General features: G+C 39.0%; 1 protein-coding gene across 1 annotated transcript in view; it reads left to right on the forward strand.

The window, feature by feature from the left end:
- Positions 1 to 514: 514 nt before the first annotated feature.
- grin2ab (glutamate receptor, ionotropic, N-methyl D-aspartate 2A, b) overlaps positions 515 to 16,304 on the forward strand; it is a gene marked incomplete in the record, with an annotated part of 148,790 nt that continues 133,000 nt past the window's right edge. Inside the window, 2 exon segments of the mRNA XM_014011379.1 lie at positions 515 to 1,222; positions 1,730 to 1,951. Coding sequence (XP_013866833.1) covers positions 1,205 to 1,222; positions 1,730 to 1,951 — 240 coding nt within the window.

Consider the following 16,304-nt stretch of genomic DNA (forward strand, 5'->3'; position numbering starts at 1 on the left):
CACACACACACACATATCCCCAAAGTGCGCACTGTTTAAGTCGCCAGATTCTGTATCTTTTTTTCTTTCATTTTTTAATTCATAACGGGGAAGATGAAGTCTGCGCCCCCACCCTCTCCCCCCTTCATATGTTTAATTAACCAGGCTGATGTGTGAGTACCTTCAGCCAGTGAAGCGTGGGCGGGCGAGCTGCTGGGGGAGGAAAAGAGAGAGAGAATACTGGAGACTGTTTCCCACATTTCGTTCAGTCAAATCACCTCTGTCTTGTCTGTCTGTCTGTCTGTCTGTCTGTCTGACTGTCGCGCCGTACTGAGAAATAAGTCGACCCGTTTAAACTTGTTCCGGGTTTTGTTGAGCGCGTGAGCTCACGCGCAAGAAGAGGAAGAAGCAGCAAAGGGGGGGAAAGGAGGGCGCGAGAGTGGGAGAGTGTGCGTATTTTTTATTTTTTTGCCTCTCCTTTCCTCCTCCTCTATCTCTGCTTGTGTGTGTGCGTGCGTGCGTGTGTGTGTGTGAGGGAGAGAGAGAGAGAGAGAGAGAGAGAGAGTTTTGATGTTATTTGTGACGGAATCCCCTCTTCAGTCTCCAAGAATCCGGAGCGCGGTGCAAATAAGAGGAGGAGGAGGAGGAGGAAGAAGAAGAAGACAGGAGAAAAGGAGAAGAGACGGCGGAGGAGGAGGAGGTGGTGGAGGAGGAGGAGGCGCGCGGACCTGTCCACGAGCTCTCTCTCACTGCGGAACGCGCGCGGGGCTGCCGCTGGAGATTCCAAAAAAAAACCCCACGCTTGTTTTGGATCCGAGGTGGTCTGACTGACACAGTTATTTTTTGGGGTGTTTTTTTTCTCCCCCATTTTTTTTTTTATTTTGGTTTATTTATTTATTGTTCTTTATGTGGAACGGACCGCGTTTGACATCGAGAGGAATACCTTTTTACCCGAGGAGGGGGAGAGGGGGAGGAGGAGGAGGAGGAGGAGGAAGGAGGTGGAGGGCGCAGGTCTTCAGAACCAGACAGGTGGATTTATCTGATTTGGGTGTTTTTTATTTATTAATATTATTATTTTTGGGGGGGAAGGGAGAGAGAAGCTAATGGATTAACCGGCCGGTGAGGAGTCGTTTTGTGACCCCCACCCCCCCCACCCCACTCCTGCCGAGGGCACCGGAATGGAGTAACAGGCTGCAATGTCATCTCCACCTGGCCGCCTGGAGAGATGTGTCACGGGAATGGGGTGAGCAGTGTGTCTGTCTTTTAGCGTTTAAGTTCAATTAAACTCTTCCCTGAATATAATCATTAGAGCAGCCACGCGCTCGCCTTTCTCCTCCTCAAACTGGAGCAGCAGCAGTTTTATTTATTTATTTATTTATTTATTTTTTGGGCTGGTTGGTGATCCTGGTTGAGTCCGAGTCCTCCTCCACACACACACAACCTGCTGCATGCCCTACATAAACCGTGGAGAGGAGCGTGAGGGGAATACAGGAGCCACAGGCTGTTTTTCCTCCACTCCTTTTCCCTTTTTTTTCTCTCTCTCTACTTCACAGCTTCTAATTTGACCACCTTTAGATTTAACTCGCACCCCTCTCCAACATATAAACCCACTGATCTGTGATCTTAAACAGCTTAAAAGTCATGATGACATTATATAAACATTAAAGTCAACAAGCCTGTGCTTCCTGAAGCTGCAGCGCCATGAATAATATTTCCTCTTTTTAATTTTTTTCCCTCCACTCCCCCCCAGAACAAGTTCGAACACTTTTGCTCTGCTTTCACTGACGCTGTGAGAAGGAACCGAAATGCCAGTGCCCCTAAGCGCACGGGTCGTGGCGGGCCCCCGCGTGGGCCCTCGACCCACAGAAGTGAGGATAAAGCCCAGCAWCCATCGCACGGACTCCGAAGACGAAGGCGCAAAAGCTCCCCAACTCCAGAGCCGCAGCAGCCGCGCCGCGTTGTGACACCAAAGGTAACCGGTCTTGCAAGGGGGGAGGTTCGCTAGGGGGCGCTGTTGCACCGCATTACCTTCCTCCTCCCCGCAAGTCTGTTGAAGAGAAGCCGTGTAATGAATTCATATCTCAAATTACAGTTTTCAGGGCTTTGAATGCAGTCACGTTGTGGAAACACATTTTCTTCCGTTTTTTCCCCCCTCCTGCTTCCCGTGCCAAGTCTGACACACCAAGCCTCCTTCTTCCTCTTCTTCTCGCTCACAGCGAGGCCCCCTTACGTACATACACAGAGAGAGGGGCTGCCTGCCTATAAGGAGTCTGACAAGACAAAAATATGTAGGCCAGCCTCGAAATCCCATAAATCTCCATCAGGTTTGATCCCCGCTGGCAAGTAAATGCCGTCCATCTTCATAGGCTCACCACGTGATGGGACGTATGTCTATTTATCACCATCATTTAGGGTAGATTACCGTTCCGTGCCAAAACCAAACCCACCGTGGCGTGGGGMGCTCAGGAGAGACTGATGATGTGCTCAGCAGTAGCCTGTTTTCTTGAATGGTAGGATGACACGAGAGGAGATCGACCCTGTGGGGCACAAACGCGGCAGAGTGGGCAACGATGAGTGTCGAGAGCTGTTGCTGTCTTCATTAATATAAATATCTTGTGCAAAGCTACAGTGAATTGTGCATGTGATGTCATAACACCCCTCCAAACCTCAGTGGCGTTTTGTAGCAAAGGCCTACTTTTCTGTTCACGTTCTTCTTCTTGTTCTMGTTTTTTTCTTGTCGTCGCTCCGGAGAGCATTTTTCTCGCCCGGCTGGGCCTTTGTGAGGTTTTCATCCCTCGCACGGTCCGCCATATYAACCCGCCACAGAAACAAAGCTTAACAGGATAAGAGCAGAAATAAAAAAAAAATAAAATAAACTTCTCAGCGATGCATAACATAACACGGAGTCCCTTTTTTTGGCTTGGCGATGACGTAGCCTTGAAATGATGTGTCGAGAAGCATCTGACTGAGCTGCTCACTGAACCAGTGCTGCTGGTGGCAGAGCAGGTAGAGTCTTTTAGAAGCTATTGTCTCCAGAAAGGCTCGTCTCTGTCGTCATGGAGCGAGACTGGATTTATCTGCTTCTCTGTTTAATTTCTCGCAGCAAATGTGCTCTTCTTTTTTTCATTAGTCTCCCTCTTTAACGAGACGACACTCTAGATTATTTGGCTTTCGTTGAGTAGATGTGTGCAAAAAAAAACCCTCTGCCATAAGCACATGTATTGTGACATTTTAAAGAAKTGTCAAAGAAAGAAAGCTGTTAAACGTACAGCATTCGTGTTTTAGATTGCAATATTATGTCTTAGTTCAAAATTAGTCCAAAATCTACATACTGTATGCCTGCAATGTAGATTCAGCAAGCAGTCATGCAGAAGTCTTCTTCTCATGAAAGAAACATGAGGCATGTTTAACTCTTTGAAACAGGGAGTTTTATTTATTTACTGTGGCAAATTCTTCAAAAAAACAGCAACAACTCAAGAATAAAATGTCTATAACTGAAGGCAACGTGCAATATTATCGCTATGGGATCTTATGATTTTATTTCAGAAAGTTTGACTATTTAGTTTTCATTCCAGCTAAATTTGAAACACAGTGGAACAAAAACAGCCTACCTTCCAGACAGAGAAAAAGCACAGAGGGTGAAAACAACAATCTGCAAAGGCAGTCCTAAAACCATGAGGTGTAACCAATGACYGAGTTAAAAATAGAAACGAGTCGTAAAAAACTGAATGAAAGAATTGCAGGCCATACAGTCATGAAATAAACAATGATTAAAAGTATGGTTAAACATTGGTAAAGGACCTCAATAATACAAAGACAGAGATGGGATTATTTTTCTTCTTTTCTTCACTTTTATAGTTGCCAGGTGTAGGTGGGAGTAGTCAAACATGACTGCTGCTCAGAGCTCGTAAAAATAATTTGAAAGATGTTTAAAAATGTCAAAATAAGTCATGCATGGGAAATGCACTTTTGTGACCTGCATCCTGACAGTGATTGTCATGACAGTGGTATTGCCATCTTTTAAGATAAGAACTACATTGGGGGGTGTCAAACTCATTTTGTCTGAGGGGCACATGATCATTATGGTGGTCCTGAAAGGGCCAGTTGTAATTGTCTTAAAAGTTTTGTATTTAACTTTGATTAAACATGAAACGACACGTTCCTCGCCGAGCCCCGCTAACAAACAATAACTAAGCTCTCCCTGGTATTTCCTGCATTTAAACATTGTTTTAACATGTTGTCTTATAAAGACTAAAAAGTATGTTTATGACTGACTAAATGGGAAATACAAAATACAGAAATACTATTAAAAGTAAAAGTGAGAAAGTTTTACTCACGGTTGAGCTGTGGTGAGCAGCTGCTGTCTTGAACTCTAAACTCTCCCACTTTCTGACAGGGAGTTCCTACTATTCCAGTTTAAATTTACAATRTGTAAATGGGAAATTCTCACTTCCTAGTACAACTGGGCCTCAGCAAGTGTAGCTGTAGAAAATGCAGTGACTTTAAGCAGCATATTTAAGACTTTGCCACATCTTTGAAGCTCTTGCAGGCCACATAAAATGCCAAAACAAGCCACATTTGGCCCATGGGCCTTGAGTTTGACACGTGAGCTACATGATTTAATCCTGTTTATAAAGAAAGGCTTGGTATCCATTTGTTTAAAATCAATTTATGGTTTCACACTATACATCCTTAATGTCTATTCAGACACATGACCTTTACCTGTCATCTGCTCTTTTCAAAGTCACTGACACTTTACTTGTGCTTCGCTGCTTCTTGTAATCGGTTTGCAAAAAGCAGAATCTGGTCCTGCATGTCCCTGGATGACCAGCTAATCAAACTTGTTCTTTTCGTCTCCGTTAGAAGAAAGTAAAAGCCGACGGCCTGCCCTCACGGCTGCTTTCTTCTTAGTTACAACAGCAGGTCAAATGTCTCATCTCAAGACCTCGAGATGATGAAAAGGAAGGTTTGCGTTTTCCCTTCTCTAGCAATTACCCATAAAAAGCACTGAGTGACATATGATAATGAGTCATTTGACCCCCGCTAATCTTCTGTATAGCAATGTGTGATGTTGCCGTGYGAGACAGAAGTTAATAACCCAAAAGCCTCTTATAAACGTGTGCTATTTAATCATTTAATCAAAACACAGTTGGTGGTCTCATTTAATGAGTTAGTGAGCCATAGTGATATTAAGTAGGGTTTGACTTATACAGGTTTTTAACTGATTGCTATATAATGATGATGACCATGTAGGAGGATTTATCTTTGATGCTGCAAGATYGTTTAAGTTGTAATATGTTTGTAACTGTTTTACGAGTCTAGATGATTGAAATTTCTATGGTTTGCCACATTTGCAGTGAACCCTTACTCTCTCAGTGAATGACCTGCGCACGTGTCTGTGGCTAATTCAGTATATCCGGTGCATACCTGCATTATTGAAATTTTAATGGTTTTAAAGTGTTTCCATCTGCTTTAGATTTTTAAGRCGTTATCCACTTCCAGTGCAGTCTTTCAAGACCTTATGGCAAAGATTTGAGTAATCGGATTGGAATAAATCAGAAAAAAAAAAGTTTTTTTTCCTTAGACCTGATGAATGATATACTCAAAGCTCCGATTTGGATTTAATAATAAGAATATATCTTTACTCAGTCTCAGATTGTCTGCGTTTTAAATGACTCATAAAGGAGATAGTTTTGATGCTTAAAATCAGGATAATCTTTATCCGTCTTGAGAGGWGGTTTCATGGTGGATTTAGAAGCATGACAGGCAAAATAGGCCTATAACCAAGAATTCGCCATCTATGCATCTTTTGAATGAATTTGCATTTCATGTTTTCTATTTTAAACTTGCACATTTGTCAAAACAGTTCCATCCCCAAAGCCTCTTGTTGCAGATGCAGGAACCAGAAAAGGACCTTGGATTTCTTGACTTTTAATAAACATAATAATAATATTTATTAATATATTACATTGCGTTCTTACTGTATCATTAGTTTTATACCAATAAAATCAGTGTTATCTTGTTCACACAGTGATTGAATGCCAKCATTATTTGCTTAACAGATGCCATTGTTGAAGGTTAAATGCAAGTTTATGACTTTTATTGACCTCTATCGACAGAAAGTCAGGTGCAAGACGACATCTGAAGGTCTCAGCGGCTTAGTATTGACCGGGCATACATTCATAGTCAAAGGTTAATGCTGTTTAATGGCTAGAGTCAACAGAAATATTTATTAAAATGATTAGACAACAATAATAGCCCTCAGTTATCGTTACTGACTTGAGAGTCAAACGTGTGCGTGGCAAATCTTGCTTGCTCAGAGCAGAGTAATGGACACACGGAAAGAGCTTGAGRCTGGTTAGTCTTYGCGGAATAAAACTAAAASTTYGGTAAAAGAGACTCTCRAAGCTGCACATCCCTCCTTCTCCCCCCACCAAAAAAAAAAGGAGCTTCAGTGTGATGGTGAACACGGTGGGAAACAATTGCTTATTAAGAACTACAGCAGACCTGAAGCAATATGAGCATTTATTTCCAGACATGTGCCTCCAGCTACTTAATGAAGTAGGTCCGGTACGCACTCGTTTTAATGATTGTTTTGGACTGCAGTAGCTCCCTGGTGAAATATATTGCACTTGTTAGAGTCACTTTGTGGCAGGCTGATAGCATGCGTTGGGTTTATCGGAGCATTTTTAATTTTTAAAAAAAAAGATTTTTTTTTTCAATGAAAACAGCTGCTTATTGGAGCTGGAAATGAGGTTGATTGAACCACAGAGACTGAACGTACGCTGTAGATTTGCAGGACAGAAAATGAAAACTAATTACTGAACATTTCTTCGCTGAGTGGGACTTACAGGGCTGGGTGAGAATATTTGGTTATCTCACTACCAGCAACACCCTTAAAAATTTTAAAGTGTTATTTTCATTATGGCTGCTTTAAAGCCACCACTTTTTCTGTTAGGAAATATTAAAATGATGCACATGAATAAGCTTTTTTTAAAATGTTATTTATTATTTTTGCAATCTTTCAAGATGGGGCTTTTGTTTTGGGTCGTAATCCCCCCCCCCCCCCACACACACACATTGTGTCTATTTGAATAAAGCGCTTGTGAATGAACTTGATTAGTATTAAACTCAACATGTGGTTTTAAGATTGAGCACATTTTCATGCTTCATAGGAGGTTTTGTTTCACTGTGTGGTGCCTTTTTCTTCTCCACTTTTTCAGTCTGAGGTTTTTCCAAGCTCAAAAAGAGGCTGTGCAGGTGGCCTGCATGCAGCCAGACCTGTCATTTTAGCCAATTTAACCCATAAAAAACTCAAATGTCAACTTCTACACTTTGACAGATCTCACATTTGGTTTAGTCTAATGCATCTGTGTCCTAGTTAGACAGTCTTTGRCTTCTTACACTCACAATCTTTCAGTTTTTACAACTATGAATCACAATCAGCCCCCATGAAAGCGCTGGCATAATTTTGTCTTTTTCAATTGTCTCCAGTAAGAATCACTGGGAGYGGTTGAAATGTCACAGATTCCATGGATTGTGGATCTTGTGCTTACAGCTTCATGTGTTACATATGTTACGACATAATTAGCTYAGTGGCTCAGTGAGATGATTAATACATTTTTGCATTAAATCAGACATTATGACACAAGAGGAGATAACACATGGATAATCTGTCCCTGCTTTAATGATGGTTTTACACGTTCACACCACTGCTCAATTGATAAAAGGTGACATAAGGGGAATGCTAAATGGAATTCACTTGAGAACAGCAGCTACCATACCACATGTGTGCACACACTAGCACACACACACCCTTATAAATATGAATAGACAGTATCCGTTGTTGCTCAATATTGCTATAAAATACCTCAAAATACAGCCCTTAAAATATCTGTTCCCCAAACATGGTAGTTTAACTTATTTCTAAGTGAAAAAGACACAATTTTTTTCTCATGATGGGAAAAAAAAGTGCAGCAGAGGGTTAAGTCCCATTTTCCCAGTGATGACAAATTCTTTTYAAAGAAATCACAACCTGTTGGACTTCTGCGTCTTCAGCATGGTGAACTTGGATTATCTCAGCTGAACTTGCCTGTCTTCAAACTGAATCGGTGTCAAAGGAAATATTTTCAGAAGTACACAGTACTTGTCAGGGACTTCCACAAAAAGCGGTAACAGGCTGTCACAAACATCCTGATGTCTCATTCCTGACAAAAAAAAAAAATGCAGTTGAACGTTAGCTTAAAAAAGTCAAACTAAAAATAATAAACTTATTGGAAAGCCTTTCCAATAAATAATACATTACTGAATTGATCCTTTGATGTACACTGAGATATTCAGATGGGGAAGTGGAAGAATGTAGCTTTTATTATACGATCCTCTGGTGTAGTATATTTTAATACAAGATAAATTATTCTATTTAGCTTATTTATATAGAGATAATTAATGTTTTACTTTTTTTCCTAATGAAATAGGAAAGTCTTAAGTCTAAATTTAAAAGTAAACAGATTGTCAGCCTCATGAACAGAAAATGGAAGTTGGTTCCACAACAAAGGAGCCTRATAACTKAAAGYTCTGCCTCCAGTTCTTTTAGAAACTCTAGGAACCACAAGTAAACCCCCAGTTTGAGAGTAAAGTGCTCTGCAGGGGAAATATGGAACAATAAGRTCTTTAATATAAGCTGGGGCTTGGTTATTGCAAGTTTTATATGTTAGAAGCGAGTTTTTAAATTCTACTTTGGTTTTTACAAATCGTCAGTGGAGAGAAGCTTAATCTGCAGAAATATGATTTTTTTTTACTCCCAACTCTCATCCGAACTCTGGCAGCAGCCTTTAGCACGATTTGGTAACTTTGCTAATCATTAATTAACAAGTATAATTTTGCAAGTCATGTATCAGTCATCAGATAATAATCTGAAATATTTTTGTTGACCACTGTTAWTGGCTCTTGCGTGATTTGACACAAAATAAAACCCCCATTTCTGCAGTCACACAATTTCAAGACGATTTTCAAATAGCTGTTAATCCTTTCAAAGTAAGAAAGCCGTGTCTTCAAAATAGTTTATTCAGTTTGCGTGGCATCAGTCTCTGAAATCAGAACGTTATTCTCAGGACAACAAACACATTCTACACCACATGAGTGATAAACTTTTGACAAAGAACGCTTGGATGAATATTGCCCATTAGATTGCCTTGATATGGTTCCCCATTTGCTCCCGTGAAGGTTTCCTTCTGACTGCRTACTATATGTGCAGAGAGCCTCGGTGGGATACCTCATGATTCCTCGTTTATGGGTTCATAGAGCATGTGCACTGGAGACCTGCTCCAGCTGTGCCAGCTGAGATTACACTGGAGTACGTGCTAAGCCATTTTATCTTYGTGACAAATGGCCATTATGGCTTGTTTATGAAACGTTCAGAAAAAAAATATTTGCTCCTATGCATCTTCTCCTGGTGATAATGTGTTTAAAAACCGCTTTTTGGGGCCAACATTTTCTTCATGTCAAAGCAAACACTGAGGGAGGTTAACTGTCTCTGAAATTACCCTTCAATCCGACRCAGCTGTTCGAGACTCGAACGAAACCAGATTCAGGCTTCACACGTAATGAAGTGTTACATTACTTATCTGACATAGTCTTTGATTTGTGATTTTGGGAAATGGCAAAACTATGCAAACCAGCCAGGTGCACCATGCAGTTAACAAACATAACTCCACACGAGGGACATTCAGGCAATATTTAAAGTGTTTTTAATGGATTTTTTTTTCAGAAAAAGTATTTTATTCCTGAATGACTTGAAGAGTTAAATAATTTAATTTAAGAATTAAAGAATTTGAATGCATGAACCAGTATTGTTTTAAAAAATGTTTTAACCTCTTGAGTCCCAAAACAGCTTTTTCCATTTTCTATTTCTTTTAACTTCTTTTGACTTAAGATCTGTCAGTTGAACCTGGACATGTTTGGTATCAAAAGAAACCTAAAAATCTTGGCTAAAACCTCATGGAAACTATATTTACATTCACCAAACACAGTTCAAACGTCAAGCAGTTGAATCAGAAAGTAAACAAACTGTAAAAAATGGCGCCATTGCAATTGTGTAAACACAGTAGGCTATATTCAAGCAAATCTGTAAAGGAAAGATTTTTGACGTTATATTTTCAAAGCAAGTCACGTAGATAAATATGTTGTAAAGTGTGTTGAAAGTTTTTTTCTCTTGATTTTGAGTGAATATGGTCCAACTGAAATCAAATACAATTTCTCATTATTTTACTTGATATACTGTATATGGTGACAAATAAATGTTTGGATAATTTTTCAAAAAGAACAAACATTCAATAACAAGTCTTTTCAGGCAGGTAAGAAAAAATCTCTAACTTTTGGATGTAAAATCTTAAGATTTCATAACATTTGTTAATGCTACCATTATGGTCTGTTCTGTGCAGAATGACAAAATGCTAAATTATTTCTTTACTAAAACCTCTGTAACTTTGCTCCAGTTCGTTTTAGCAGCATGGATCTTTGCACAGGTGATGTTCACAAGTGGATTTATGGTTTCCAAGAGTTTTTAGCCGAGTTCATTATGGTTTAAAATAGGTTTTATATTGCCTAATGAAAAAAAACAATTCAGGTTCAATGTTAGCTTTATTTTGATACCAAAATTATTTAAGTAGAGTTTGTAAATGCTGTGATACACTCAATTACATTTCGGCATGGTATTTTGAAAAGAAAAAAAAACTGCAGATTTTTTTTTCTACCTGACTGTGATGCAACCATAGGAGCTTGACCAACTCTGGATGTGTTGTGCCAACCCAGTTGTGCTTTGAAAGCATTATGTGGCTCATTATTTACACTTCACAGTGCAGTGATCTGTTTTGTTAGATTTGTTCTTAGTTTACTCTGCTACAAATGGGTAATTAGCTATCTCTATATTCAGCTTACATAACAATGTTAAGCATTGCTGTAATACACCTGTGGCTAACGGCACCTGGATGCAGCCTGACAAAGACAAGCAGCGTCTCACCACTGACAAGACAGTGATGTTGCAGCTTAATGCAAAAAACGGTCTCAATAAAAAAATAAAATAAAAAAATAAATATATAATTTATTTATTTCCCCCCATATTATGGATGCCTAGTGCCATGTCTGCAGCTGTATTTTGAGGGAAATTGTTGAACTTTCTTGCAAGTAAGCAACATTTTGAAGTAAGATTTTGGCTAATGTCAGATATAGTTTTTATTTCTCTTCATTCACTGATGTAACTTGTGTTTGTCCAYGTCTTTCTTGCCTCTAGTGCTATGCAATCATATTGCTTATGCTACTTCATTTGATGCTGCTATATATATATTGTATTGGTTTGYGTGTGTGTGTACTTGTATTTGTTACTTTTTTAGGATTATTTCTGGCACACACACTTACATTGTCACGACCAGTAGTTCTTATGGGGACTAAAGACTGGTCCAATATGGTGGAGCTCCATTTATGGGTTGTGGTTAGATATGCAGGTGTAGGTGTAGGGTAAGGGGTAAGAGTTAGTCTATAGAAATGACTGGATGTGAATGAAAGGCAATGAAAGGTCCTAATAAGGATAGAAATATGAATTTGTGTGTATTGCTGAAATTATACTACTGAAAATGTCTTTGTCCTAAACATTACATCTATCATATGGCCCTAAAAGTGATTTCATGAGGTTGGAAAAATATTTCACTGCCAAACAATTATTTGGGAAATCTCTCAGCAGCAACCTTTTCTAACTTAAAACAAACACTGGATTTTCTTAAAGCTCTCTGCTGTCAGCTTTATAAAAATTGGAAGTAATACAAACTTCTCCCAATTAAAAACAGTTCACAACCAGTAACGTCTTTTATCATACCTGCAATTCCAGGCTTTCATTTCTGTTGCTAAAAAGCTTTTAAGAAAGTTTGGATTCTCTACAACATACAGAGTATAAATGCTTAGAAAAGATCTAAATTAAACACAACTTAAGTCGAGTGCTTCTTTAATTGTTTTATAATCTGTTTTTTTATTTAGGGCTCAGAACAATTAAAAATTGATGGCATTTCAGTGTTTTGTGATTATAACTCTTGAATAAAGTACACTGTAATAAATATAGTCATATTCATTCCTGCTTTAATACTGATGAAGTAACAGTGATTAAATTTAACAAATTCTGCAATGAGGTCTTTTTGTGACACATTTATGTTGTGTTTGGTCACATTCACAATTTTATTTTATTATATGCAAATCGTAAGCAAGAAAACCTTGATTATCCATCCATCCATCCATCCATCCATCCATCCATCCATCCATCCATCCATCCATCCATCCATCCATCCATCCATCCATCCATCCATCCATCNCCATCCATCCATCCATCCATCCATCCATCCATCCATCCATCCATCCATCCATCCATCCATCCATCCATCCATCCATCCATCCATCCATGTGATTTGAGAAATATAGATATCCCAGTTCATCAACCAATATGGTGATCCTAGAGATAAACATTAATTTTCAAATATTTAAAAACTTGTTAAAAGTATAAAGTCAAATAATTAATGCAGCTGTCATTTCTTTAAGTGTCAGAGGKAATGTAACCAACTGTATCTAAAATAAATAAATAAATAGGTAAATAAATAAATTTTAAAAAAGCCTTGAAGTGATTTTGTGTCTAGTTTTGCTGACAGTTTTATTTTGAAAGGATTGCAAAGTGGAAACAACAACTACAGGGGAGCTACAACTTTACTGCTGAGATAAAATCYCACTCCTCTCAACAGATTTAGGGAATCTGTCAAAATGTAGGAACATTAATACACCTGCTAGCAAATTTAGCATCAACAATTATTGAAGGATCTCTTCCATCAGAGTATTTTTTGGAAGCAGTACTTGTAGTAAGTGGACTATAATTGATCACAAGTCTTTACATTTGGACACAGTAATTTAAAAAGCAAAACAAAAACAAAAAAACCTACCACACCTTGCGAAATGCGTAAGTACCTGTAACTTGACGAATGGAGCAGGGGTGGTTGGTCAATTGGAGAGGGCAAGGGCGATGACTATTTGAAAAAATATATACAGTATRTATAATTGAAGATTAGAAATGTCCATCTCTAACTGATAAAAACGTGTATTTAATAACAAATAATTATATAAGTCTTGTTTCAAATCTAGTTAGATGTTCAGTTCATCAACGTGTTGATTCATGACTATGCTTCAAAACTGTTACAGTTTACATTATCGAGAGCTCTGCCAGGCAGCAAGATGCAAAAGCCAAAAATATTCTCTAGCCGCCAAAAATCGTCCAAAATTCATCCCACTAGGTATGAAACCTCTCTCCGCTCCGATGGCAGGCGCTGTCACAGCCAGTCGCTGCATCTGGTGATGTGAAAATATACAAAGCCTTTGTCTTCTGGTGCTTATCAACAGCAGTGAACATTTCAAAAAAGTGTGTTGACTCTGATGGGCAAAAATTGAAAAAAGGGATTTTAATTAATCTGTCAGTGCTCATAGAATGTGTTGGCGATAACTCTCATCTATTACCACACTGAATTGTAGCTCAGTTATGTGTAAAATTTATAGTTATAGTCGTTTTGTGTAAGCTAGTTTCATTTGAATCTGCAAACTGGTTCATGGGATGTTTTGTTTACAGACAGACACACAGTATGGAGCAGAGGAGCTCAAAGTGTGGTCCATGGGCCAAATTTGGCCCATTTGATTTGGCCCACCAACAGCTGACAAAGTTACTAGGCTGTAACCTGTCGTCCTATGTAAAAACACAGTGTTTCCACTTAGTAATTTCATCTATTGGCCCAGAGACTATATAAGGGGCTGTAGTGCAGATAGTCTTCACTCATGGTGCTGACTTTATCTAAGTAGCAAAGATTCATGGGACATTATTGTCCCGTGAGTCTTTGCTATTTGAACATATGGCAGACATCCAAATTGTAAATGGTAAATGGTACTGAACTTATAGAGCGCTTTTCAAGTCCCTCCGGACCCCAAAGCGCTTTACACTAACAGACATTCACCCATTCACACTCACATTCACACACTGATGATGGCAAACTACACTGTAGCCACAGCTGCCCTGGGGCACACTGACAGAAGCGAGGCTGCCATGCACCGGCGCCACCGGACCCTCTGACCACCATCAGTAGTCTCCAACTGTTCAGACTAAAACAAAAGCGGGCCACTGCTCTGGCTGCAGGTTTAATCGTTAAAAATAAAGGACTTCACTTAAAAAGTATTTGTTTTTCAAGTATTATATTACTGCAGTTGGCCCCAAATAGATTTTCATTTTGGCCCTCTTGGGGAAAATGTTTGGTCAACCCTGGTAAAGAGGTAAAAATCACTCAGTGAAGGGTGACAATAATAGTAGATTTTTACAAAACATGGACTCTCTTATTATGCCTGAAAATGAGTACAGATTCCATTTTTGTTTAAAAAGGAAAGGGTGGGTTTCACCATTACATCAGATTGTCTAACAAAGCCTACCACCGATTTTCTACAACCACCCTGTGTTGTTTTAAATCTTTCAAAACCCTTTTAATAATTGAGAGTTAGAAAAATTACATTGTCTATTCATAAGGATGGCTCAGTCTGAGTTCAACGTACTGTGCAAGAGTTTTTTTCAACTATAATGTTTATGCAGTTTGAAGAAGTACATGTTCATTAACTTACTGCCTTTTACAGATATTTGTATACACACTAAAAACACCAAACAAAGTAAAACCTTTACTGTAGAAAGGAACTCAGGTTTTTAGCTTCAGTCGTACTAAATTCAGTGTAGTAATTGATGTTCTCATTATTGTCTGCCGACAATAGATGATGGCAATAATATATTGCCTGTGTGTGCGTGTGTGTGTGTGTGTGTGTGCAAGTTTATGTGTCTGATTTGAACTAAAGTATCTCGTAAGCCTCTGAACAAATTCTAATAAAACTTGCAGAACGTGATCAATGATTGTACAACTGCTGACCTTTAGGAGTCAGCTCGATTCATAATGGCCAGCTGACCTCAGAAAACACACAGATTGTTATGACTCAACCAGTTTTACAAATATTGACTTTTATTTTGGCGTGTTAGTAGGTGATGCTGACCGCAACTCATATTCTGTAATAGATTGCACAATATATTTATAGAAAAAATGTCTTAAATCTTTTGACAACAGCTTTGAAAACTTGGGCAATAACTACTGGAGTCAGGTTTGTTTGTCTGTAAGCAAAATATCTTGATAAACCACTGCACATATTTTAATGAAGCTTTCAGATCCTAATCACTGGATGTCCGTCTACAACTGAGTCATTTTACCATCATTTCAACATGACAGCTATAAGAAATCAACAACACAAATAAGGCAACATCTCAGACCATTTTATAAATATTGAGGTAAAATTTGATGTGGTAGTTACTGAGAATAATTGCAATATCTGCATCTCTTTTATTTTAAAAAACAAAACAAAAGTTGTCTAAAAGACTGACACAAAAATGTGGCAGGCAATATGCATTTCAAAGAAGGCTGGGCCTTTAAATACRAATGGATCTCAGTCATTTATGGTCTATTCTAACAGAGAACGAACAGGGTGAGTGTTTGTGTGGAACGACATTGCAGTTTTGTCCTTTGTCCCTCACCCTGCAAATTGAGATGATGCTCCATATATCCCGATTGGCTCTCAAACTGCCAACACCGCAGGAAAGAAWGTTTTGGCATCTTTCCAACAGCTGTAAAGAACTCAGGAGAGTCTTTCATCACTGCGGCTGTATTTGATGTCAATCAAACTGTGCACACGTGGGTGATGTGCAGGTTAACCTGTCACTGTCCTTGGTGCCTTGCTGTGTCCAGGAGGGAAAATCTGTACACGTCGCTAGAAGTTGCAGGATTTCAACAGAATGTCATGGGAGCCACAACAAAACGGGAGGCATACAGCTAAAAGGTTTGCRTTCCTGCTGAAAATGTAAAAAGAGTAGACAGAAAAGACAGCAATGTCTAAAAACAACCAGCATGCACTGTGTGCAGAATAGGGTGGGACTAAGCAAACAGGACATAGACTGAAGAGGTAAAAAGAAGTACAGTTTTATTGTATACTGGGTATGAAAATGTATTTTTGACAATAGCATTTAATGAAGCTAAGTTTGTCTAGTTTTTAYGTTGTTAAAGTGATGGTTCMRATTTTTTGAAGTGGGAATCAGTGAAATAAAACAGTGAACAACTAAAACTGTCAGAGGTCAGAGGTCACTTCAAGAAGCCTGAAAAACCATCGCTGGATGCTGAGCGTGTTTAAAAAAGGTAAAATTGTGTGTGTGTGTGTGTGTGTGTGTGTGTGTGTGTGTG

This window comes from Austrofundulus limnaeus, unplaced genomic scaffold (genome assembly GCF_001266775.1).
Source record: "Austrofundulus limnaeus strain Quisiro unplaced genomic scaffold, Austrofundulus_limnaeus-1.0 Scaffold80, whole genome shotgun sequence".
Classification (NCBI taxonomy): Eukaryota; Metazoa; Chordata; class Actinopteri; order Cyprinodontiformes; family Rivulidae; genus Austrofundulus; species Austrofundulus limnaeus.